We start from the raw sequence: 27414 nt of genomic DNA on the forward strand, positions 1-27414 counted from the left end.
AGAGAATCACATGGGAATCAAATAACTAGATTATTTCTATATTTGTACAGTTCAACCCTTCACTCTTCAGATCCTCATCCCTCTCAAGAGTGCAGAGTGTCTGCAGTTGTGGCCAGCATTGTGCCTGTGTTCCAGATGTAGAGGAAGAAGGATGGCAGCTGGCTCTCTTTCTGTTTTCCCCATTAGGAATATTTTTTTTTCAAAACTTAATTCCTTTGAATACACCTGGATACAAAAAGGTCAGGGGTCCTCTTGCCTCTGCCGTGGGAAGACAGTGGAAGAAGGGCGAGAAGTGGAGCTAGTGTTGGTTCTGGGAAGCCATGGCACCTGGATATAGGAAAGGTATAGGATATATATTCCCCTAGCTAGGAGAGGCAGAGAGCCCTTCCAGGGAAAATGGCACCTCACAGGGCAACTGGGCCACACAAGATTTAAGCAATCCCCTGTTCCTTTTATAATAAAGGAGAGCCAGGTGTTAACTAAAAGTCACACAGCTCTCATGTAACGTAGCAATTAGATCATGTCTGTAAGGAGGCCCTTCTTAGTAGCAGTACATCAGAACCTGCTACCCGGATTAGATTGCATTCAATTACACAGTTTACTGATTTGCTAGTCCTCCAGCCGTCCTTTGAAAAGGCTGCTGAGCATGGTCATTGCTGCTAGTTGTGTTGAGCAGGCTTCATAAGTCAGTTGTGTGAAATGAGCATCTATGACACACGAGACGCTTCCTAGAACTTGTGGATTAGCTGTACCTGTGCATTTGAGACACTAGGACAACCCGCAGATTAGCTGTACCTGTGCATCTGGAGTCACAAGACATCGACAAGATCTGGAAGTTTTCTAGGTTCCTCCTTACTGTCTGTGAAGAAGACTGAGACCTGTGGGAGCCCCTGACCTGCTAGGGGTTGTGGCTGTGGAAGTGATAACCCTAGAACCCAGATATGTTCACTCTTGTCTGAAGAAAGGACCAACAGAAGAGACGAAACTGTCAAACAGCTGCAAGGAAGCTTGCTTCTGTCTCTCTGAGTTGGTTTTATCAAATATAAGCCGGGACTGATGGTGTCCAGTTCACCAGGTTAGTTGAAGAATTAAATGAATTCACTGAGATATATCAGATAAAACAGGGACCACTTAGACCCATAGCAAATTATAGATATTTTTACTATTCCTTCCTTTGATCACCGCTGGCATCATTTTTATTAGTACTGCTCTCGCTACAGCTGCTTCAATTATTTATACTTCTTCTTGTTGTTATTTGCTTCTTAAATTGCTCTAGGAATATGTGGAATTGAGATTTATTACATTCTATTACATTCATTTTAAAACTTTTATTTATTTAATGTATTTTTATTGCATTTACACACTCACATAGTATTTATGTCTTTATGGCCATATTTCAAGGAATACAATATTATTCAACTGTATTATTTTTATTTTGGCACCAGAAAGATGGCTCAGAGGGTAAAGTGCTTACTGTACAAGTTTGACCTGTGAATTCCATCCCAAGAATCTATGTAAAACTGGAAGAAGAAAACCAAATCCATGACATCATCCTCTGACCTCACACATATTGTAAGACCTGCTTGTACCCCTCCCCCAACACACACATTATCCTCCCATCCAATAATAACAAATTTAAAACATTTTTATGTAAACTTTACATATCCCATGAACAACTACAACGTGTATTTGGCATAGTCCCATAAATTCTGGGTTATCTAGGCCCAAGCATCCCTCCTTTTTGCTAAACTCCGCTAAACCCCGTCTTCAGGTCTGGCAGGCAGATGGTGTCAGAGACAGGGACAGAGGAGCACAAAGCAAATTGCTACCTTGAGTCTTAAATGTATGGCTTGTGGAAACCACATTGGAGGTGTAACTTTCCCCAGCCCACGAGTCAGTTTGGAGGCTACAGAACCAACACAGATGAGAGCGCAGGAGGGAGGAGCAGAAAGCCTGCACTATGTGGCCGGCAAAATAAAAGACGGGTCTTCCGCACTGGCCCAGACTGCCTGGCAGGCTTCAGCGGTGGCGGGAAGTAGGAGATAATCCACCAGGCCCCAGCATTCTTTGTTACTACTTTTGGGTCTTCCTTAAACAACCACAATACACATACACACTTGAGCAAGTAATTCTGTTAGTTACAAATGTTTCTGTTGATGGTTCCCCAAACCTTTAACCCCAGCACTTGGGAGGCAGAGGCAGGTGGATCTCTGTGAGTTTGGGGCCAAAATAAACAAACAAAAATCGAAACAAACAAACAAAACAAATGTTACAAACTTCAAATCTCTAAAAATATTGTTAAGGATGGGAACTTTTCAAATTCCTTAATAACTATTTAGAGTCCCCGCTATGTGTCGGTCTCTGAAGAATTGCTAGTTCTTTCAAAATGTTTAATACTGGGGACGTACATGTGTCCCAGGCTGGCCTCATTTCTCTATGTCCTAGAGGGTGGACTCTGACTACTGAGCATCCTTCCTCCACGGACCGAGTACTGGGATGGAAGCCATGTGACACCACACTGAGGAGCCAGTTCCAGGCGCTGTGCCAGTCGGGAAAGGGCTCTACCAGTGGGTCCACATCTTCAGCCTTTTCTTTCTTTGTTTTTAAAATTACGTTCATATTTTTACTTTGTATGCGTGCCAGGTGAGAAGGGTACCAACACAGAGGCAGAGGACAACTCATGGCCATGCTTTCTCCTTCCACCGCGAGAGTCCTATGGATGGAACTCAGCTTGCCAGGCTTGGCAGCAGGCACCTCTACCCACTGAGCCACCTCACTGTGCAGTCCACCTCCCAGCCCTTAGCTTCTCCTCGCAGTGGGAGGCTCGTTGTCATTTTTCTTCATTTGGATCCTCAAGAGAACGCTGGGCTTCGGACTCATCACCTACCCTCCCTTTCTAGTACAGAGCCATGAGACTACAGGGCTGGGGCTCAGTTTATATTTGCTCAGGAAATTGCGAGCAAGTGTGTGTTACTTATTGAGTCCACAGCTCTGTCTTTCCGCCCTGCCCATGTGTTGAACTGAGTGCTCTATGTAGTTAATGTTTCTTGTGCTTTGTATGTCCCTACATGTGCTTCCACTCCCTCTCTCTCCTTCTTTTTTGGCTTGCGCTATATGACTTAAAAACCTTTTTTGAGATGAGTCGAGAAATGCATACACAAATAGTTTCCTTTCGTTTTCCACCAGGAATCGACTTAAAGCTTCCAGAGAGGTAGAATCTGTGGACCTTCCAAACTGCCAGTTGATTAAAGGAATCGGTACGTATGGAAAGACGCTTGCTGGCGGTGCTGCATGTGCCTTTGCTGCCCTTCAGCAATTATTAGGACAGCTCATCCAATCAATAGGGACCTCGCACCTATTCCTTTTGATCTTAGATGTTTTTGTATTTCTTCTTTCTTAGACTAACAAATTGTGTATATGTTTATAGATTGATTTCTGGTTCCCTCGGTGACTTCTTTAAATTGTGTTGGTACAGTTAAAATGTACATGCCCTCTGCAGTCTATGTTCTGATATCTCAATGGTAAACCAGTGGTGGGAATTTGGAAGGAAGGTATATTCTACTTAGGTAGGAGTGCTATTGATCTTGTTCGCCATCCTGTCCCCAGCATCGGGTCTTCTCCCTGGTGACAGCTGATGCTTGCTACCATTTAGTGGAAACAACACCAGCAGCAGTACTAGTTTCTTCTCTGTTGCTGTGAAGAGACTTCGTGACCCAGGCAACCCATACGAGAAAACATCTAATTAGGGGCTTGCTTACAGTTTCAGAACATTAGTCCGTGGCCACTATGGGTCAGGAGTGCAGAAGCAGGAAGACAGGCATGTCCCTGCAGCAGTAGCTGAAAGCTCACATCTCCTCTCCAGGTTGCAGGCAGAAAGCCTGGACCTGCTTCTGAAACCTCAAAGCCCACCCTTAGCGACATAGCTCTTCCAACAAAACCACACCTCAAACTCCTTCTCCAACTGGCAAACCTGTGGGAGCCGTTCTCATTCAGGCTACCAGAAGCAGCAACAACAAACCCTTGTTATTTAATCTTCCTAGCTGTGAACACAGAAGGGAGAGCAAGTAATCAGGGTGAGTCCTGCCCTCCTGACTCTGCAGGGGGTGGCATGGTGTCCGAGTCTCAGGGGCAGCTTCTAAGAGCAGCTTGTGTCAGCAGCAGACAACGAGGGACCTGCACAGACAGGGTGGGCCTCTCCGCCTTCTCTGTAGTTTCTTCCAGGGCAGAGTCCCTGTCTTGTTGGTTTTTACCTTTGCCATCTACCAAAGTCCCCAGCAGTTAGTAGATTCATGGTAATTGCTATTAACTTATCAACAGGCGATAAAAATGCTGGGTTTTCTAAAAGGTGCCGTTAGAGGTAGGGAGATGTTAGGAGACCTGGCTTCTGCTCTGGTTCTGCTACTCTGCAGCATGAGCATGGGAAGCTTGGCCTTCCTGTTAGCTACTTATAAAGTTGAAGGTTTTTAGACTTTAAAACTTTTGGGTTCTTTTTTTTTTTTTTTTAATACACTAAGAGCATGGAAGTCAGTAACATTGTTCCCCTTCCAGCCTTTATAAGACAGCTTTGACCATGGAGACACAGTTGGATTTTTTAAATGCAAATTAAAATCTATCTTGCACAGAAGTATCTTGCTCCTTGAAGCCAATAACACCATTAAACAAGTTCCGAATACTTCCAAGTGGGAGTTTTTCACTCAACACTATGCTTTGACGACTTCTATCCACTCAATCGCCTTCTTTTTCAGCATCTGAACACTACTGTCTACGGGAAGTTCATATAAACATTAGATGTTCAAATGCAATCTAAAATGGCAAATAAAGTCTACAACAAACTTCATTTTTTTTCCCACAGAGGTAGCCCTAGACTTAGACTTTTTATTCCCCCTTAGACTTAGCGCACACACAGGCAAATATATACACGACTATCGTCACAAATGGCATCTTAATGAGCTGCCGTCCTTCCTGCTTTACTCTGCTTGTTCCTGAATGGTGTGAGCCATGAACTGGCACGTGTACGTCTATCTCTCAGGTGTGTGCAGGTGTCTACGTGTGCAGGTGTGTGTGTGTGTGTGTGTGTGTGTATGCGTGTGTGTTCCTTCTCACACTTGGCGCTTTCCTTCACAGGTGCCTGCGTGTGCAGAGGCAGGTGGGCATTTGTATGTAGAGTACAGGACAACTCAGCTAATATTTCTCAGGTTCTGTCCACCGTGTGTGTCTGCACTTTGTCTGGAGACAGGATCCCTCAGTTGCCCAGCCAGGATCAAACTCAGATCTTTTTGTCTGCAAGGCAGGCACCTTCTCCACTGAGCTACCATCCCAGTCCACCTCAGCATTTCTCTTGTGGTTGCTGTTTTGTTTGTTTGTTTCTGTTTAAGACATAGTCACTATAGGCCTGACTAGCTCGGAACTCACAGGAAAGACCAGGCTGGCCTCTTGTTGTTTGAATATTTCCATGTCTATGATTCATTTGATTCTCCTTTTAAATGTACATTTGGTATATTGTAAAACTTTTTGTTTCTTTAAATTTTTAAAAAGTATGTGTAGAAAAATGTAGAGTTCATCATTCTTGACATCTGCAGTGTAAAATTCAGTAATGTTAAATATATTTTCATTATTAGCAAGCTTATTCTGTATGCCAGGCTAAGCTGGAACTAACTTTGTAGCTCAGGCTGACCTTAAACTCATAAAAATCTTTCTGGGCTGGGTAGTTGTGGTACATGCCTTTTATCCCAGCACTTGGGAGGCAGAGGCAGGTTGATCTCAGTGAGTTCAAGGCCATCTTGGTCTACAGAGCAAGTTCCAGGACAAAAAAAAAATCCTTCTGCTTCTGCCTCAAAAGTGCTGGTATAGGTTCCCATACTGAACGTTAAGGTTAAAAATTGGTCTATTGTATTGGGTTGCTCATTATAATCTCTTACCTAGAAGTTCCTGTCCGGATTATAGAGCATTTCCTAGGGGAATCCCGTCTTCATTTAACCAAGGATTTCCCCAGAGTTCTTCAGGAACAGGAAAGGGCTTCCCCATCTTTAGAGTTTATCTCCCCACAGCTTTGGCTTGTACCTCCTAATAAAAAGATGTTCAGCTTTTTTCTCGGCTCTTTGTATGTCTTCTTCTTTTGATAAATGTTTATCAAAAAAGTGACCATTTTTCAGTTGGATTTTGCATTTTGGTGTTTGGTTTGGTCTCGGTTTTCCGAGTTCTTTATGCACTCTGCGTGCTAACTCTTTTTTTTTTTTTTTTTGGATGAACAACTGATGCACATGTCCTCCATTTCTTTGGATTTTCTCTTCACCCTACTTTGAAGGGTTCCTTGCACAAATCAGTGATCACTGTTGCTCTTGTGTTTGTATATCTGTGAAAATATACTTAACAGAAAGACTTTTGTCTTTAGGAAATGTTTCAAGTTCTGGTAATCATCACTGAATTACCATCAAGTTGACAAAATTAATAATGCTACGGATTTATAACCACACTAACAGCATTTATAGTAAGTTCACATTCTCCGTGTCACCAAAGAGTTTCTCAACAGGTATGCTGCTGGCCCATGTTCTTGACTCTTTCCCATGACTTCTGTCCCTCCTTTTCTCATTGCTGTCTTTGTATTTTCCTAGTCCTGCTTCCTTCTCCCTGCTCTGGCTAGTTTTCATGGGGCTTCTTCTTACTATCACCCAGACAGACTTAGAATCAGAAGCAAGGCTGACTTGATTTCTGCTAGATAATACAGCCAGTTTTGGAACTGAAGGTTTTGTGGAATTCCAAATTATCCAGCAACTTACTTTATTTTGCCTGACAAGAATGAGAGAGGCGGAAAGGGGAGGGGAGGAGAGGAGAGGAGAGGAGAGGAGAGAGAGAGAGAGAGAGAGAGAGAGAGAGAGAGAGAGAGAGAGAGAGAGAGAGGCTCAGAATTGGTCTGGCAAGAGCCTAGAGACATCTATGAAGAGAGTTGGACAGGAGCGGAAGCTGGATCACTGAACTCTTTGGTTACTTTTGCTCTTGAGTTAATAATTGTCACATTATTAAACAGCCCTTGGCTCTGTGAAGGCCACCTTCTGTGATTTTCAGTCTCAGAAAAGATAATAGGGCACAATCAGACACATTACTGGACAAACTGCCAAGTATGTTCGTGTTAAAGCTCGCTGAAACGAAGCGTGACTTTGAGGAAAACAAGCCAGTAGCATTTGTATTCCGAACAGGCGTCTGTCTGTGTGTTGTGACCTTTATGTTGTGATAAGTGTGAGCTGCTGTCTGGAACTGGAGAAAAGGGAGAAGTATGTCACCTATGCCCCGCTCCTGAAGTGTTTAATGCCTCCGAGGCTCTTCAGAAGCCAGCAGAGCGGAGACAATAAGCGATTAGAAGCGCATTTGGGATACATTTTTGGATCTAATTACAATTGTGCTTTTTTTCCCCATTCTGTTTTGCTCTTGCCCTGTAGTTAGAACACACCATATGAACATTTGCTGAGTGCCATGTTAGCAATGTGTAATGATTACTAAAACTTCTGTGTATAAATATTGACAGCAGTTGTTTATCCAGTAATCTTTGATTACAAGGAATAAATGTGCTGGACCAAGATCCCCATGTACACAAAAGCACTTTTAGTGGTAGGCACAAGGGCAAGGGTGAACTATCCGGGGCAACTTTAGTAGTTGTGCACTTGACACTAATCTGTTCAAGTGGAAACTCCTTCCTGCTAATGCTCTATCCCCATCATACACACACACACACACACACACACACACACACACACTACAATGTTACCTTCATCATCACTGGAAATGAACTCTTTGTAACTCTTAAGTGTTTTGGATGTATATCTATCATATATCACATCATAATGTCTTTCTGTCGTAGTAATAGGTGTTGACTATGAACCATGCCAGACGCACATCTCTGCAGTGAAAAATCTGTTTACTACTCACTACATTTTAAATTCCTCCTAGTTTGTCTTATAGGCAAGCTTCCACATACTGACAATTTAGTGCAATTCCAGTATCTACATAGGAAAAGATAATGCCAGGAACTGGTTAGGTTGAGCTTAGATTAAGATTCAAAACAATTTTATTTTGCAAAAGTTAGACATTCAGAATTATAAACTAAGACAAAGTTTCTTTCTTTTTAAAAAAATGTTTATTTTTTATTTCATGTACATTGATGTCTTGCCATGTGTGTTGGGTTCCCTAGAACTGGAGTTACAGATATTTGTGAACCTCCATGTGGATGCTGGGAATTGAACCCAAGTCCTCTGGAAGAGCAGTCAGTGCTCTTAACCACTGAGCCAACTCTCTAACTCAAGACAAAGTTTCTAATCTCTCAATTACTGTACCTCCTTCTCTTCCAATTTGGGTTTAGAGCTTTTACCATCTAATCCACAATCTACATATGTAAAAATTAGACAAGTAAGCCCAAGCCAATGATATGCAGATTTGTTTCCTTTTTTCTTTAGTATGACACATAAGAATCTGAGAGCCAAGGAGTCTAGATAATTATGCAGATATTGTAAATTCTTTTTTCAATGTATTATATTTTTTTCTGAAGGAGTGGCATTCTGTACCAGAGTATTGAATCAAAAATTTAGAAAGAGGAGGGTATGGTACATAGGCCTGTAATCCTGAAACTTGCGAAGCGAGACAGAAGAAACACCATAAATTTAAGGCTACCTTGGTTTATTTTGAAAAGTTCAGACTAAATTGAGTTACAAAAGTGGAACATAATAATGATAGTAACAATAATAATAGACAAGCTACAGTAATACACATATACCCTTTTTGTTTTATTAAGGCCTATGTTGCTGTCAGAAAGTTACAGTGGTTAAAGAGGTTTATTTTGATTTTTCCATTACATTGTCTAGGAAAGGGCTTGGAGTGATCAGGTGGCTGCTTCTCATGTCAACATTCAGGAGCAAATGTTAATGATGTAATAAAACTGTCCCCAACATATCACCTACATTTTTGTACAAGATTACAAACTAACTCCTTTGTTGGCATTTCAATTCAGGAAAGGGTAGGAAAGAAAAACGTACACAGATTGTTTTAAATCTCATTTTGCCCAATAGCTGTGGATATCCTTTATCCTCATGTCCCGCTGATTTGAACTTAAACACGTGGTCTTCAATGTCAGCAAACAGTTGTGGAGCTGTGTTGCAGGGGTCTGTTGCTAAGAGGGAAGCAGGGGAGAGTGTGGGATCCTAACACCAGCGGCCTTCTCTGACACAGGTAGACAGTGGCAGTAGGAAGAGGGGTCCAAAGCCAGATGTGCTGATTGAGAGGAATCCCTAGAGAAAGGGCTTTAAAGGGGGTTTTAAAGAAAGCTTCAAGATTTGAAATTGATGATGTTTTCAGTAAAAGACATGAAAGCAAACACCCAAATATGGTGTTGTTCATGACTGAATTTACAAAGCGAAATCTATTTTATTTATTTATTTACTTCTTTATTATTAATTTATCACTGTGTGGAAGTCAGAGGACAACTTTGGGTCCTAGGACTAAAACTCAGATAGTTAGGTTGTGTGACAAGCTCTGCCCTTTGAGTGATCTTGCTACCCAAGTGTGTTTAGGGGAAACCAGCCTATGGTTCTAACGGAAAGTTTACTCACAAATAACCTGCTTCTTGTAGGTCATACCAAAGGACTCCAACCCCACCTTCCCAGTTGGAGACATTGATTGATTGATTTATAATTTGCTTAACCTTTCACAGGCTCCTTCTTCTTATAGAAACTATGAGAAAGTGATACTGCTTCTCAGTGTTCTGAAATTATGGAAATGACTTACAAAGAGCGCATCATTCGTAAGCACTGAATTACATTAGCGGCTATCACTGCAGAAAGGAGAAAGCTCTTTCCCGTGGCAATGATTTCACTTGGAGTCGCGGAAGGGGTGATGGGAGCTGATAAAACTCCTGAGATATTAGCCATAGACATGAGCATGGGCAAGAAGATCTCGAAAATATTTCCAAATAAGCAAGACACAAAATTCAGTTTCCTCACTGGAGTGAGACCAAAGGATTAAACACGGGGGGCTGGGGGGGGGGAGGTACAATGTGGCTGAATGGAAGTATCTTTTAGATTTGTCTTATTAATACATTACTGGTATTTGTAGAAAATCGTATCCTTATCTGGTTATTGAATTATTTGTTCATTTCCTTATATGTGCATTTAGTTTGGGGGTTGGTGCTTGAACAGCCCCCCGAATTCCAGGCATGAATCTTTTTACAAAGCTCTATCTGTAGCCTTTAGAAAGTCTGAAAGGCAGAAGGAGTAAAGTAGAAAACAAAACTTGCTCATCCTTCTCCCACTCAGGCAACAGCAGTGATGTTCTTGTTATCCTTTTTATAAGTACGATATGTACATGAAGTTAAATTTTCTTAAATGACTTTCAGGGGGGAAATTAGTTGAATTTCTTCTACATGGTCCCAGAAAAAAATCCTTAGACTGGAATTGTGTGCATGTATGTGTTTGTCTGAGTGCACATTTGTGGACCACCTTTGGCCAATGATAGATAACTCCAAAACTGAATTAAACATGTTAGAGTCTCTTTTCTTTCTTTCAACTCCAGCATGGGTTTCATACATAACAATTAGAACATAACATGTCATGTCAGAGATGAACATATCAGGATGTCTGGTGATTCTTAGACATCGGGGCTTATCACAGACCTTTGCATGGATCTTCTGCAAAACCAGGGACGGCTTGTCACAGACCAGTTCTCATCTGCAATATAAACATGACCTTTTTTTCAGTGCACAGAACTTAAGCAGGTTCATCGTCTCCCTGGAGCCCATCTGTGGCCCTCAGGGACCCAGGATCCCCTCCTCACGGCTAGAATATGCTTAAGCATCTTTTTCTAAGACTTCCTTCTGAGGACCCAACAGGGGTCCCTGTTATAAACGTGCTCCGTGTTCTCAATTATGTTCTATGATCGAGTAAGGGATACTAGGGGGGAAAACCCACCTATGAGCAGAGTCGTGAATCAAAACCAGGATGGTGGCATAAATGCTTTTTGGTTTCGACAGCCTAGAAATTTTCTCAGGAATAAATAACCTTTGGAGTGGTCTTAAGGAGGAAGACTGGATCTTGTAGACTGAAAGAATGTGTCATGATTTGGCTTAATAAAAGGAGATTTTAAACCTTTTCTTGTGTTTAGATCTATATTGTCTATCTGAGAACTGTGGATAGGGAGGCAGTGAGGAATGTCTTCCGGCTAATTCTTTGCTATGCTGTCCACATTCAATAGTGATCAATAGTAACTGTAACCTGGCCCAGAGACTCGAGTCAGAAGCTGGGGTGGGCATGGGTCCACGGTACTTGTCATTAATTTTATTTTGCTAGTGTTTCTTTAAATTTTAAGATTAAATTGAAAGTTCTATTGCTTATGAAAACAAATAACTACTGTCTCTTTTCCATTTTTTTTAGAGGGAATATGTAATCCCAAGTGTTTTCTCTCTGTTAATGAGAAAAATGTCTTTTTGCTTCAGACTGAATGAGCAGAGAGGGGAACAGGAGATTTGCATGGTTAAATGACTGTGGGTTCTTCCTTGTGGAAGTAATATTCCCCTGTTGTCAATTACTTCTATACAGACATCTGGATGTTTACCCTACAAGTGTGCAGATGTCAACTTGTTCTGTATCGAACGAGGAAATGTGGTGATAACTTGACTTTGATTTGAGTAAACATAAAATATCTAGCATTTAAAGTCAGAAGTTCACTGTGAGAGAGGGTTTAGACTGACATTTATTAAAAACAGTAGTGCCTTGGAAAAGAAATTGGAACCATCCCTGAAGAAATAGAAAAAACAGTAGTGCCTTGGAAAAGAAATTGGAACCATCCCTGAAGAAATAGACACTCGGAGAAAGTAAACAAAGCCACAGTTCTGCTATCTTAAACCAATGGCAGTGTTTGGTGATGGCATTTATCTCCTCCTTGAACTTGCAGAAGCTGGGGCTGAGGACATCGATGTTCTTCCCAATGGACTGGCTTTCTTTAGTGTGGTGAGTACCATCTTCTCGTCCCAATGGGCTGGCTTTCTTTAGTGTGATGAATACCATCCTCTCGTCCCAGTGGGCTGGCTTTCTTTAGTGTGGTGAGTACCATCTTCTTGTCCCACACGCCACTGGGGACAGACTGGGTCAATCATTTCTGCCCATAGACTAAAAACAGATGTTAAATTCCTTACCTCCCAAAGGAAGTCCTGAGAAAAGGACAGGTCAGTCTGGGCTGAGAAAACTCCTTAAGCTTTTCTGAGTGTAGAGTTGAAGACCTTGTTAACTGACCAATTGCCTTTTGTCTCCCTAATGCACAGCCTGGTCTACAGAGCGAGTTCCAGAATGGCTGTGGCTACACAGAGAAACCCTTTCTTAAAAAAAAATAAAAATAAAACCTATCTTTAAAGCAGAGGAATTCTGGAGTAGTTGAAGACATTCCTGTAGTTACAAAAAGATATCATGCTCTCGCAGTGTTGTGGCTGCTGGAGGCACATTACTAATGAGAGGCATAAGTGAAGGGAGAGGATTATTAACTGCTGACATAGGGTTGTTGTAAAGTCCTACACAGCCATAGATTATTCTGCTTATTGAGCCAGCCAGTGTGAAACTAGGCAATCATGGACAGATGTCAAAAATTAAGAATTTCTTCTGATGTCCATTTTTGTGTGTAACATGAGTCTTTGTGTTTTCATTGTGCCCTTTAATTTACATAAAATATAACCACACTGCATGATAATCTGAGCACAATAGTGAATTCACATATGGTTTATTATCACAGTAAGACTTCCTTTAAGAATAGGACTTGGCATTTTATAGTTAGCCAGATAACCCAGATAATATCTGCAAACTCATAAAAGCTGTTAATACAATACACTAGTCACTCAATTAAAAGTTCCACGTGAACTGAAAACAAGAGGAGTCCCCAGAAATCAACAGCAAGCACCATTCATTTTTGAGGTGGGGGGGCGATGTCTTGGAACTCACTCTGTGGATCAGGATGGCCTCACACTCACAGAGATCCACCTGCCCCTGCCTTCCCAGCCCTGGAATTAACAATGTGCACTACCATTGTCCCTAGCAAGCACCACTCCTAACAGTAAAATGTGAACCACGTTCCCATTAATGTTCAAGAGGGTAGAAAACTGCTGTGCCCCCAAACGATCACCAGTTACCGGGAACACCTAATGACCTAATACAACAACAAGAAGAAATGTGAAGTGGACCAAAAATCCAAACGTGGTTATGATTTTCAGATAATTTGAGGCTCTGTTTTTTTTTTTAACTAACAAGACTGCCAATAATTGTAGAAGAATTAGGCTCAAAATGAATAAATAAAATGCCAAATCTTTCCCCATACTATACCAAAGACCAAGTCATTAACTGTGCTCCACCCAGACACAGGTATTCACGTGGTGATTAAGGGTTGGTGTGTTAGGTGGGAGACGTTGGTACCAGACTACATAAGAGCCATCAAAAGAACAAACTAGAGAGTGCCCTAACAGACCAGTATAAAAATGATGGTCCAGGACAGGGCAAAGGAGACACTATGGACTGATTGATTTGCCATGCTTCAGGTGCTGGGATCCAGCAGGAAATAGGAGAGGGTCCTGGCTTACGTTTCTACGATTCTGGTCAAGACGAGACAAAGAGACGGGGCAGTGGAGGGTGACGGTTCTGGTGCATTTGGCTTCACGCTGGCATTTGGGGATGGAGATGAGCTATGTCCTGTTAAGGACACTGCCCAGAATTCAGGTAGAGTGCTAATCTTGCCCATCTAGTGAGAAGAGACTTGTTCAGGGCAAGAACAGTACACAAGTCCCGAGAACTGGGTACACAAGCTGTGTGGAGGACAGTGGTAATCACCCCACCTCCTATATACTTCTCTCTGGCCCCATGCAAAGCGATCTATCACATGGTACTTACATCAGCTTTAAAATGTATGCATGCTGGTGACACCGGGAGGGGGGGTGGGGGAGGGGGAATGGAGGAAAGTGAGCTAGGGGAGGGGAGGCCGATACTGTACTTGGAGGCTGCCTCGCTAGAAATGTGACCTCTGGGACAGATATAAATAAACTGAGGGGTGGAGCCCTGCATCTTGGAAGGAAGCATTCTCAGGCAGTGGGTCTGGGAGTAAACTCTGGGTGAGAACATCCTTGCTTGTTAACGAGGGTCAGGAAGCCTGGATGAGATGAGAGATGGTCATGGGAGGCTGGGAGGGTGAGATAGGCCTGCCATACAAGGCCTTCAAACCATTCTAAGATCCTTTCTTGGAACCAGAGGTAGGAAGCATTTCAGCTGAAGGTTTGTCATAATCCGCCACAGTATAGATGCAGAGGGAACACAGATGTCAGGGAAGCAAAGGCAGAGGCAAAAGAGCTATTTTCCTGATCCTGAAATGTCAGTGGGGTAGCCATGGAGAGCAGAGTGAACTACCAATCTCTGTTTGAAGGGTTGTCCTTTAAAGGTAATGCCAACAGGTTACCTTTTCATAACCTTTTGTTTTGCCGACCTATGGTCTGCTCTGCTCAAACCTTCCCGCCTCCTGCAGAGAGCAGGCCTGGGCTGCAAGGGGTTTCACAGTTTGTATCTGCTCTCCTGACCCTCAGTTCTGCCTGGAATGGCTTAGTCCATCGCCCGTTTTGTGACTCTTCAAGAGAACAGAACTGAAGTATCTGTCCGAGCTCAACAAAATTGCCTGTTGTTCATCTCTCCAGCTCCCATTATCATTTGTCCTTTCGTTCTGTTTTCTTTGTGCTCCTAGCTGTCCACCCCACCTTTTTCTTGTATTCGTGGCTCTATGCCACCAACCTTAGCTAGGGTGCTATTCGCCATCTACGTGCAGTACATACCTAATTCAGGAAGGGACCTACTTCTTTTTGTTTCATTCTTCCTCCCACTCTTTCCAAAGGGCCTCAAGTTTCCTGGGCTCCACAGTTTTGCACCAGATAAGCCCGGAGGAATACTGATGATGGATCTCAAGGAAGAAAAACCCAGGGCACTGGAATTAAGAATCAGCTGGGGCTTCAATTTGGCTTCATTTAACCCGCATGGCATTAGCACTTTCATTGATGATGGTAAGAGCTATGAGCTACCAAGGTGAAGAAAGACACTGCTTCCTGGAGGCTGTGAAAATAACTTTGACGCACACACACACACACACACACACACACACACACACACACCACATATGCACACACACCGTAATACACATACACACACCACACACATATAAACACACACATATAATAACCCCCCACACATAATACACATATAATAACACACACATACACACACACACACACACTCACACACACCACACACACGAAGGGGACAATGCTCTACTGAAACAAGCCCATGTCTCTCTAGCAGCCCCTTGTTCACAAGTCTCCTTAGCTGTCAATACATCATGCTGCGTTTTAAAATGTCTAGCAGTTAACAACCAAAAGAATGTTTAGATTTCCTGACCTTTTCATATACCTGCGACCACTGAATTAAAAAGAGCTGTATTTCTGATTAAGCCTATGAACACATTATGCATGAATTCTGTATATAGAGTGGGGACCCCCTCCTTCTTAAAGGTCAGGAGACCAGTGATCAGAACTAATGCCAGGCCAATGTCAGAAGGACAGCAGGGAAAATGATCCAGTGGGGTAATGGAAAGCTTGTGCCTTCAACCTTCCCATGCCCACGGTATTCAAGGGTCACTGCCTGCCCATGGGTCCTGTGTCTATGTCTTCTAAACTAACTAGCTCTGCTCCTTCCGTCCTTTAGATGACACCGTTTATCTCTTTGTTGTGAACCACCCAGAATTCAAGAATACAGTGGAAATTTTTAAATTTGAAGAAGAAGAAAATTCTCTGTTGCACCTGAAGACAATCAAACATGAGCTCCTTCCAAGGTGCTTTCCTTTTGTCCTCCTCATTTGTCTGTTCATCTCTGACGTGTGTGTGTGTGTGTGTGTGTGTGTGTGTGTGTGTGCGCGCGTGCGCGTGTGTGGACCAGAGGACAGCCTTGGGTGTCATTCCACAGGAGTTATCTGCCTTGTTTTTGAGACAATCTTTCATTGCCCTGGGGTTTATACCTAGTAAGATAAGCTGGGTGGTGAGGGAGACCCAGGGATGCTGTTCCCACCCACCCTGGAACTATAAACACGTGCTACAACATCTGGCTTTTCTCCATGACTTGTGAGGATTGAGCTCGTCTCCTCGAGCAAGCATGGCAGTCTCTCTGCTCTCTGCCATCTTCTCATCCCCTATTGCTGACATTTCCAGACACTCATTATTTTGGGTGATTTGTCTTTTGTAAGGGCTCGTCTACATTAGCTAATACACAATATAGAGTCTGACGTATGATATCTTATATGTAGTTTGGGAGTTTATAAATGTTGATGTGTATTAAGAAGGTTAAGCATTTCCAAACTGAAATCCAAAGTCTGGGATGCCCTGTGGTTTGACTCTTTTTGAGCCATGATGCTACAGGCAGAAATTCCACAGCATGACATTTTCTTTCATATATATATTAAAGCATTGTGTGGTTCCGCGTACAAAACCCGCACAGTATCAGGCAGTTAGCATTCTAGCCTGGAAGGGAATAGATTCAAGAGACCTCGGCCCTTGCTGAGAATCTATTGGCAGTTAGTCCCTGGGGGAGGGAGGGTACTTTTACCTCAGGGGTGTGACCCCTAATAGACTGACCATGCTCCAGTGGATGGTCCTACACTCCTGGCATACAGACAGCACTAATTAGATTCAGTGGATTCTAAAAAATAAAATAAATAAGAGAACATATATTTTGGGAGAGAGACATTGTGGGGATTGAGGTCCAAGAAGGAGATAGTAAGCATTGATATAATCAACATAAATTGTAAAAATATATGCAGTTCTTAAAGAAAGAAACTAATATAGATAGAGGGTTGGAGGGGAGGGGAGAGGAAGAAAGGGGAGCAGAGAAAAATGTATAACTCAATAAAATCAATAGAAAGATGAAAAAAGAAACTAATATATATACATTATTATAAAATTAAGGTCTATGTGAAATGTAAATGAATTTCATGTTTAGACTTGGGTGTCATCCACAAGAGAGATCTCATTATGTCTACAAATATCAAAAAATCAGAAATACTTCTAGTCTCCCAAGGATTTTAGAAAAAGGCCACTCAACATCTCTGTCTCCATCTGTCTCCCTACCTCTCTGTTTCTGTCGTGTGTGCGTGCATGCGTGTCTGTGTGTGTGTGTGTGTGTGTGTGCATGTATGTTTCCATGTAGATAAGGGAAAGTACAGCCGAGCCACCTTTTAGAATGATTAGTGTTCCGGACGAACTCCCTGGAGAAATGATCAAACTCCAGACTTCAGGTGTCTCTCTTCAAGCCCAGTCTGAGAACAGAAGATAAACCCTGCCACTTTTCAAGACTGTCTCCCTCATCTCAAATCCTGTCCTTCCCCGGAGTAGTAGCTTCTCTTCAGTGGGACTCACACGCTTTCTCCAAGGCACACTCAGGGGTTTCATGGTTGCTGTGGGCTAATACCCCTGCAGAATTGAGTGTCCAAGTTGGAAGGAGACCACCACTCCCAAAATGACACTGATGGAGAGTGCGAAGGAAGGGGACCCTTGGACTCCTGCTCAGATTGCACTAGACTCCTGATTTAAATTTAAACATGATAGATAGGCTGGGCGTTGGTGGCACACGCCTTTAATCCCAGCACTTGGGCGGCAGAGGCAGGCGGATCTCTGTGAGTTTGAGACCAGCCTGGTCTACAAGAGCTAGTTCCAGGACAGGTTCCAAAACCACAGAGAAACCCTGTCTCGAAAAACCAAAATAAATAAATAAATAAACAAACAAACAAACAAACAAACAAACATGATAGATATTGCTTAATCTTTACTTCCCTTTCTAGGTTATAAGCACGCAGCATCCAGCCATTCTTCTGCAAACGCACATCATATAAACAGGAGAACAATTACAAGTCAGGCTGGGTCTAAATTTTTTTCAGAAAAGAAAAAAAAAGAAAAGAAAAGAAACCTTCCTTGTAGCTCTGTATTTTTCATTTGACAGAGAAGAAAGCAGCTTTTTCAGAAATTTTTGCATAAGATAATTGGAATTTCAATTTAATGACGCCCATGCCTAACTGGTTGGAAACGGTAATTGTTTTTAGCATATCAATCTCCCTCTTGAAGCACTGTTCTCTGACTGTTTCATCATCTGTCCCTCGGCAAGTGTTTATTGAATGTCTGTTCATTGCCGGCTTGGCAGCTTTGCGAGGCAGGTAGAAATTGAACAGTCAACCTTACTTTGACTAATGACTAAGCAAGGGGCCTCAGGAAAGTCCAGCAGTGGAATAAATGAGGGTGGGATAAATGTGACTGACAGCCTAATGACAGTCCGGGCCTGTGCAGCTCCACACCTGAGCAGTTCTGTCTTCATAGGCAGTTGTTAAAACTGTAATGTTCATGTCAGAAAACATGCTTTTAGCCGGGCACGATGGCACACACCTGTAATACTAGGAATCCAAGGTTTTTCTCAGGTACACTGTGAGTTCCAAGCCAGCCTGACCTACCGGGGAAGAACCCTTCCTTCCTTCCTTCCTTCCTTCCTTCCTTCCTTCCTTCCTTCCTTCCTTCCTTCCTTCCTTCCTTCTTTCCTTCCTCCCTTCCTCCCTTCCTCCCTTCCTCCCTCCCCTCCTTTCCCCTCCCTTCTTCCTCTTCTGCTTCTCCTTCTCCTCCTCTTCTTCCTCCTCCTTCTCCTCTTCCTCCTCCTCCTTTTTTTGAAATAGAGTCTCAGTATGTGTGATCCTAAGCTTGAACTCAAGTTCCTTTTTCTTCTACTTCTCAAGTTCTGAGATTACGTGTGTGCCCCTGTACCTGGCTAGATTTTCCTTCTATAAAGCATCCTGTCATTACTGCCAAAGGACTTGTCCTCTCATTGCCGTGTACTGTATGGTATTGCTCCCTTGTAGTCACCATAGCGGATTGCCTGTGGCTCTAGATCACATTTACTGGACCATCGCCCTGTGATTATAGCTTTCCTTCTCTTAGGAAACCCCTCCCCCAATTGTAGGACAGCCCTCTAATCTGTGCTTTTGGTTTCCTCCCCATGCTATTTTTCTCTTTCAGTGTGAATGACATCATAGCGGTTGGGCCAGCCCACTTCTATGCCACCAATGACCACTATTTCTCGGATCCTTTCTTGAAGTATTTGGAGACATACTTGAACCTACACTGGGCAAATGTTGTCTACTACAGTCCCGATGAAGTGAAACTGGTGGCAGAAGGATTCGATTCAGCCAACGGGATCAATATTTCACCCGACAAAAAGTACAGCTCCTTCCGCAGTATCTTCTGTTCTCCTACATAAATTGTCCTGATAAACAAATCCCTTAGGTTCCAATATATCCTATTTAATTTTATACGGAGCAAGATAGTTTTCCTATTAAATAACACTATAGAAGAATGACTTGATGTTTTTAAATAGAAGACAAAAGGAAAATTTTCAGGTTTTAAAACTCCTTCAAAACAAATTTTCTAACTAATTAATGTCATTCTACTGACTATATTATTCTATCATAAGGACAATTCTAAACTGGTTTAACCATTTTCCTGTTGATGGGTACTTGCTTTTCCTTATACAACCATTTTTTTTTGTTATTTCAGTGGCAAATATTGTGAAATATATATTCAATGAATATGTTTTCTTACAAACCTCTTGAAAACTAATTTAATACCCCATGATTGCTATAGCACCACTAAACTGATTTTGAAAGCCTTTTTTCTTTTAAAAACAAAAATAAAAGTTGACCTTTATCGATCATTTCTCTTGCGCATCCTGATGAAACCCTCAGCAGGTTTCAGGCCTTTCTCTTTCCTGCTGCATTAAGACATCTCTGTTAGCAGGAAGTGTTAACCAGTGTCTTTTCTAAACAGGTATGTCTACGTTGCTGACATACTAGCTCATGAAATCCATGTTTTGGAAAAACAACCTAATATGAATTTAACTCAAATAAAGGTAAGTATTTAGTTTTCTGTGTAGACGTTAATTGATTGTTCTATGTGCTATTCTAGCTGGGCTAACTGTAACAACATCACACTGAAACACAGCATGGGTACGGACAGGGGAGTCATCTATGTTTTTCAATATTCCCTCCCTCCAGCAAAACAAATCTGTTGGCAGCTGCCACTAGGACCGACAGTGATTGCAGCCAGCAGTGGATTGAGTGATATTGGCATCAGGTTTAGGACTGTCCTGTGAGGTATTGACAACATCTAATGAATCCCAATAAGACTTTTCACAGTTGAAAGAAATAGTTGAGTTTTCAAATGAAGATTTATGTGCATTCAGTTTTTTCAATAATAAATGAAGGTAGAAATTGATTTTCCCACCATTATTATTTTCAATAAACACATATTTTAGGTTGATTAAGAATTTCCTGTCTTGCTTTGATAGTTGTCCTTAAGCTAACTGATCATTGTGTATCTTTTAAAACAAAAGTTTGTTATTTTTATTTTTTGGACAGAGGGACTATCACCCTAGGTTTTGTATTTTCAGAGAAGATGAAGAATGGCTTTAAGCCAGTTCATTAAATTTATTTTAAGTGATATCAGTGTCAGAAGGGCAGGAGGAGCAGGGAAACGTGTTTAATGCCCCACATCCATAGGAACAGGAAAGGTTAGCTCTAAATTATTTAATCAGGTTGCTTGCATCAATTAGATATTGACATTATTTCTTTTTAAGGTTCTGCAGTTGGGCACGCTGGTGGACAATTTATCTATTGATCCTTCGTCGGGTGACATCTGGGTTGGCTGTCACCCTAATGGCCAGAAGCTCTTCGTGTATGACCCAAACCATCCTCCGTCGTCAGAGGTTTTTATATTTTGAGTTTTTCAACCTTAATTATTCAAGTCCTCTGAACTAATAATGCAATAAACTGTCACCAGGGTGATTTGTTAGTTCTTTGAAACCAATAACACGATAAACCTGGGAGGTAGTTTTGTAATTGCTTTAAGCCAATAATTGGCAGAATGTTACATTGTTCAAATGCTTTGAGAAAAGTAATCTTTTGATGAATTAAATTATGGTGGAAACTAGTCAAAAGTCATTTTTGTAAAGATACCAGTTCTGCTCATGTGGTATACTGGCAGTTTTAAAAATATCTGGTTTATTGTCAACTCGCCACATGACGTGAGCTTTGTGGAAGGAGTGTCAAAGCGAGCACAGTGGTTGGCGCCTATTTCCATCAATGCTGAAACGCTCTAATGACACAAAATCCTGTGTTGGCATGGCATGACTAGGTGCTTTAAAAAGTCCTTTCTTTGGAGGCAGGAGAAAGTACATTAATTTAAGCATTAAGGAGATTGGTCACTGCTGTTTGCAGCAGCATGCCTTCCTAATCATGTGTCTTTGGGGAAGACAAGGGATTATTGGTGTTTGAGTGGCATGGCTGTGTGGGGTTCTTTATTAATACTTCGTATCTCCTGCGTAGGTTCTCCGCATCCAGAACATTCTATCCGAGAAGCCATCTGTGTCTACAGTGTATATCAACAATGGATCTGTCCTCCAGGGAAGTTCCGTGGCGACCATATATGACAGAAAACTTCTTGTAGGCACTTTATACCAGAGAGCCTTATACTGTGAACTCTAAATTATAATTTTGGCATGCAAGTGCCATAAATTGTAGCAAAACAATCTTTTAATGAACTGCCAATTCTGAGGGAATTTAACCAACAGTACCAACCTAGGACTATACCACATACATAGTTCATTTTTTTCAATAAGGAAAGGCCCACAATTCTGATGCACTTTTGACATCAAAAGAAAATGACTGTTATTTTTTTAAATATTATTGTATTTTTTTTAAATGCCAATACAAGAACAAAGCTGTTTTTGAATAAAGTGAATGTGTTTTGCACTGAGGGACATCACTCCCCACCCTGTAGGAGCCCACCGGAACAGGATGTATTGTAAAGTCAGTGGCCCCGGTCCCCATGCTGGGACCGTTGTGCACGCTCAGGACTACTGATAGATAACAATGTGATGATCTGTACTTACAGGTCTGTTTATTCGCTTACAAGATAGAATTGCAGTCAAGACTAACCAAAATCCAGGTTTTGTTTCTGTTTAATTCCTGAAGTTTCTGTTTAATTCCTGAGAGTTACTCAGGAGAACAGGAAGGAAGGGACTTTCAAGGGATTTGGTTGGACAAGAGTGGCCATATTAATTTCTCACGAAAGCTGAATGTAATGAAGCTCTTCTATGGAAAAAATAAAATAAATCAACTGAATGTTATAGCTCAGAGTTTTATTTAGTCACCCTTTCTTTGAAGCAAAATCTCATCCCATAGCTCTGGCTACCCTGGAAATTGTTGTGCAGACCAAGGTGGATTCAAACTCACAGAGACCCACTGACCCGGTCCACAGATTGTCAATTCTTAAGGCATCTCCTGTAGGTTCTCTTCCTAAATAGAAGCCCACTTTCAATACAAAGAGGAGATAAAGGCTTGGAATTGACATCTTATATCTTACCTATTCAGTGAACAGAACTATGACAGAAGCCAGGAGAGGTGAGATGGGCTGTTCAAGCCTGCTTGGGTAGGTAGCACTATACTACATGAGGGCTAAGGGTGCCAAAATAACAGGAGGAACATTTTCCCCCCTCTATCTCCTAAAGAGACTTTAATATGCTTCTTTCTGTTGTCACACTTATTAAAACCTTATTATAAAGGACTTTCACATAAATCACCATTGTCACCTACAAAGTCATTTGCTTCACTTCCCCATCTTCCTCATTATCAATGAGAACTATTATTGACAGTTCTCAGATGCCCAGCCACTGGGAAGCGGCTAGTTCTCAGATGCCCAGCCACTGGGAAGCGGTTAGTTCTCAGATGCCCAGCCACTGGGGAGCAGCTAGTTCTCGGATGCCCAGCCACTGGGAAGCGGCTAGTTCTCGGATGCCCAGCCACTGGGAAGCAGCTACCCTCATTATTCCACTTAATCCTAATTGCAGCCTAGAGGGAATAGATGTCGATATTGTATCATTGTTAACCTTTCACAGCCGGTCAAGGTCACACACCTCCTGAGGGTGAACATCAATCTGCTTCTAATGCCAGACCCTGTGCCATTAGCAATTAGATGGAGCTACTGCCATAGAACCAGTGCTTCAGAGTTACCCAGTCCCTTGTGTATATAGTGTGTTCTGTCATGAGTTCTGTGCTGTGTTAAATGATTTAATGGCTTTAGGATGGAAATTGCAGAAGTATTCTTAAACTTGGTCTGTGATGCATTTAGCCTGTAATTTGTATTTATTTATTTCTGTTATTTATTATTTTATAGTTATTCTGTTAAGAATAAATTGGGGGTGTATTTCAGGCCAAGGAAGTGAATGCTTCTTGCTGCTTCTATTATGGGGAGGGGGAGTGTTCACAGATGAATAAGGTGAGATTAAATATTGTTTATCTAAGGGCACAACCCAAGAAAGAAATGTTTGCGATTTTAGGAGATGTTAACAATGGCTCTATATCTAACAGGACACATTAATAGGAAATATGAGTGTACAATAGATAACAAGTTGCTTTCCACTTAATTTATTCAAAGTCTCATTAGTACAAAAGTGGGTGTGTGTTAATGAGCACGTGCCTTGTCCATCTTAGGCAGACACTAAAGGTTTGAGTAAATCCTGACTTGGAGTATCAATGGGTATGAGGGATTACTTTATCAAACTGTAACTATAATGTATATTAATTTATGATGACCTTTTTATGATCGTATTCTGAGGGAAACGATGTGGCAATTAAGCCATCATTATCCAACGGGAACTGCAGCGGTGATTGGACACTACTAGGGGATACATTTGGGGCACAGGTTTTCTCTGTCTGTTTGTCTCCTCCCCTGCCCCCCCACCATGTTTGTGTGTGTGTGTGTGTGTGTGTGTGTGTGTGTGTAGGCCAGAGGAGAACAATCACACATCTTCTTCTATTGTTCTTCATTTTATTGCCTTAAGACAGGTGTCTTCACGAACCTAAACGTTTCTGTTTGAACTAGCACTGGTGTTCCAGGTAAGTCAGCTATGCCCGGCTTCTGTGTGGGTTTGGAGATTCCGACTCAGGACCTCTTGCCGATCGCCTGACCCACCCAGCCGCCTCTTCAGCCTTCGCTGACACTCTTCTCTCTTTTTGATGAAGCCTCGGCTCTTTTAGGAAACTGACATGAGTGCTTACTGTAAGGAGCAAGGAAACTTAGATAAGCTATGTGAATCCTCTTCGATTTCTGCATGGGTGGCTCACTCCTGGCAACTGCTCTCAAGACATCCTCTCCCTAGGTCTTGACTGCTCCGTTCCAGTGTGTGTTGAAGCTAGCCGACTGACTGGTGACTGCTGTGCAGGGAAGCCGTGGAGGAGTCACAGCACCAACCCAGCTCATCGGCCTTCCCGCAGCTTCTTGCACTTCTCATCCAGACACAATTTTCAAGAAAGAATCACTGCATGGGAGAAGAAAAGGCCCGGGAGATCACATTAATCTTCTTTTAGCTTTTTTTTGCTCTTGCTTTTCACAAGTTTTCTTTCAATGTGTTTAATTTTCATTCTCTTGTTACAAGAAGCGGGATGTGATTATGCGCTCCTTTAGTCTCAGAACTCTGAAGGCAGACTCAGGTGGATCTCTGGGAGTTCCAGGCCACCCGGGGCTATCTAGTGAGACCTTATCTGAATGAATAAATGAATGGATGGATGGATGAATAAAATATGCCCTGTTAGGTATGTAAGGAGAATTATATTATATTTCACTGAATTTTCTTGTCTTTAGTTTTCTTTAAAGACATTGGCCTTTTCCTATAGATGAGAATTCTTTTTGTTTTAAAATGTATTAGTCTCCCACAAAGCCAGGTAGTGCAGTAGGATCAAAAACCCATTGCCAATGTTCTTGAGTTCTCAGTAGTCCTCATTGTCCACTATGTTCATCGAGTCCAGTTTTATCCCAGGCTTTTTCAGATCCAGGCCAGCTGGCCTTGGTGAGTTCCCCATAGAACATCCCCATAGAACATTGTCTCAGTCTGTGGGTACACCCCTCGAGGTCCTGAGTTCCTTGCTCGTGCTCTCTCTCCTTCTGCTCCTGATTTGGATTTGAGATTTCTGTCGGTGCTCCTATGTGGGTCTCTGTCTCTGTCTCCTTTCATCTCCTAGGCAGTTTGGATGCTTACCTTACTAGACCTGGATGGAGGTGGGTGGTCCTTGGACTTCCCACAGGGCAGGGAAACTTGATTGCTCTTTGGGCTAACGAGGGAGGGAGGGAGGGGTACTTAATTGGGGGAGGGGGAGGGAAATGGGAGGCGGTGGCGGGGAAGAGTCAGAAATCTTTAATAAATAAATAAATAAAATAAAATGTATTAGTGTTTTTCATGCATGTATATTTGTGCACCACATGCATGCAACGTCCAGGCAGACCACTAAAAACATCAGACACCCTGGGTCTGGAGATACAGAAGGCTACAAGCAGCCATTTGGTGCTGGGGATTGGGCCTGGGTCCTCTACAAGAGCAGCCAGTGCTCTTGACTGCGGAACCACCACTCTGGTCAGTCCTGTATCAAACAGAAAAAAATTCCACTGCTGACTTTTAATAATAATTTTATCAGATATTTTTAGTATTATGTTTTGTAGTATTAGAGATCAAACTCGGGGCCTCATAACACTAGGCAAATGCTCCGTTAGCTACCCATGCTTCCAGACCTGCTATTCTTTTTTTTATTAAGAATTTTTTAATACAATCCTTCTCTTCATTTTACATCGCTATCCCTAGTCCTACTCTCTTTCCTCCTCCTGCTCCACCCGCCCCCCCCCATCCACTCCTCAGAAGAGGTAGGGCTTCCCATGGGTTAGAACTTGATATTTCAAGAAATTGTGCCTCTGGTTAGAACAGAAAACAAAATAAAATTTTAAACATTCAAAATATCAAGAGGATGGTATACATGGGAAATGCCATTGCTCCCCTCAAATCCCCCAGCTTCACTTAAAACAAAACCAGACCCAGTATCTCATTAAACTATCTAGCCCCAACTTGGCTTTGGATATTTGGTCTTCCTGTCCTAGCCTCCTGAGTGCTCAAGTTGATGCTCCTAACCACTAGTATTGAAAACTATACAACTGCTTATTAGTCTCCTAGTAATATTTTTGTAGGTGACAACTTTGATGAGTGGATAATGAAAATGGTTGCCCTAATTACTTTTCTGGGAGTTGAATGCCAAGTCTTCAGAACTTTTAACACTGGGGCCCCTACACTCTACACCCAGACCTGCTAAAGACTGCATGGTCATGTGTTCCATTAAGGGTCATGAAGACAGATACATTGACTATTGGTGGTCTTACTTCCAAGTCGCTTTCACCTGCTTCTTCATACCCTAAACATCCTCGTGCCCTTTCCCCAGGGCAGGCTCAATACCTGGGTCTGTTTGCTCTTTGGTTAGCTAGAGAATAAACTCTTGAAGGACATAAGCGATTAGCACACCATGTACTGGGTACAATGAGCTGCTGGGTGCCAAGATACCTCCTGAGGAAGAACTGATGCCATAACATTTTTCCTGAACCCAGGTCCTCTGCAGGAGCAGTAATTGGTCTTCACACTGCTGAGCCATTGTCCGTCTGTCCATCCCAATATCATGCAAAGTATTCTATATGACAAGGGCTACCTTCTTCTTGATATCTTTAGTCCTATAAAATCTTCACACTTGCCTTTGTTTACGAGCCACCCAAGCAGCAAGGAGATCTGGTCTGGGCACCAGTAGAGACATCATTGGGGTGAGTGAGTTTCTGACCACGGCAGCAGCCCAGGACAGAGAACTCAGAGGTTCCTCATCCCTCCTACACTTCCTGGTCATCCTCAGGGACTATACTGCCCGATACCTCTTCTCTCTTCCTATCCCACCCAGCTTGCATCCACAACCCTCCCCCCCTCCGTCTGACTCCCTCCCCTCTTTGACCACATAACATCTCCCAGCTCAGCCTGTTTGGGCTCTGGGACCGAATCCGAATCAGGAGGGCAAACAGGAGGGTGGTAGCTCCTTTGTCCCAATAGCCTGCCTGCAGCAAGCAAGGTAGGCCCTTTGTTTATGAGCCACCCAAGCAGCAAGGAGATCCGATCCGGGCACCAGGAGAGACATCGGGCTTGCATCCACAACCCACCAAGAGCAGTGCTGAGGAGATCCATCTGGACGGTCATCCATGTTTGGGTGCTGAGGAGTTCCAGCTTGACGGGACGGTCCCTGCTTCTACACTGAAGAGATAAACCCAGAGACTCATTCACAGCAAAGACTGGACCAAGACACCAGGCCTCTCCTGGCTCCATTTGAAGGAGGAGATGGGAAGGCGCCAATGCAAGACTTCCTCCAACAACCTGAAAGGCAACATGACTTCACCAGAATCAAGGGATCCCGAAATAAGAAGAATTGTACACCCTA

General features: G+C 42.5%; 1 protein-coding gene and 1 long non-coding RNA gene across 2 annotated transcripts in view; one reads left to right on the forward strand and one right to left on the reverse strand.

Moving 5' to 3' along the window:
- Positions 1-22256, forward strand: part of LOC126489520 (serum paraoxonase/arylesterase 2) — a 31759-nt gene extending 9503 nt beyond the window's left edge. Inside the window, exons 2-9 of the mRNA XM_050123850.1 lie at positions 3187-3257; positions 11929-11984; positions 14887-15052; positions 15750-15876; positions 19091-19291; positions 19898-19979; positions 20706-20834; positions 21454-22256. Of these exons, the coding sequence (XP_049979807.1) occupies positions 3187-3257; positions 11929-11984; positions 14887-15052; positions 15750-15876; positions 19091-19291; positions 19898-19979; positions 20706-20834; positions 21454-21612 (991 nt within the window). The 3' untranslated portion in view covers positions 21613-22256. The remainder of the gene's footprint in view (positions 1-3186; positions 3258-11928; positions 11985-14886; positions 15053-15749; positions 15877-19090; positions 19292-19897; positions 19980-20705; positions 20835-21453) is intronic.
- A 115-nt stretch (positions 22257-22371) lies between these two features.
- The window catches only part of LOC126489522 (uncharacterized), a 12021-nt gene continuing 6978 nt past the window's right edge, over positions 22372-27414 (reverse strand). The window contains exons 2-3 of the long non-coding RNA XR_007588952.1: positions 27140-27230; positions 22372-24446 (exon numbers count right to left, since the gene is read on the reverse strand). This is a non-coding gene — a long non-coding RNA (uncharacterized lncRNA). The remainder of the gene's footprint in view (positions 24447-27139; positions 27231-27414) is intronic.

This window comes from Alexandromys fortis, unplaced genomic scaffold (assembly GCF_014885135.2).
Source record: "Alexandromys fortis isolate MF-2015 unplaced genomic scaffold, M_Fortis_MF-2015_v1.1 scaffold_214, whole genome shotgun sequence".
In the NCBI taxonomy this organism is placed as follows: Eukaryota; Metazoa; Chordata; class Mammalia; order Rodentia; family Cricetidae; genus Alexandromys; species Alexandromys fortis.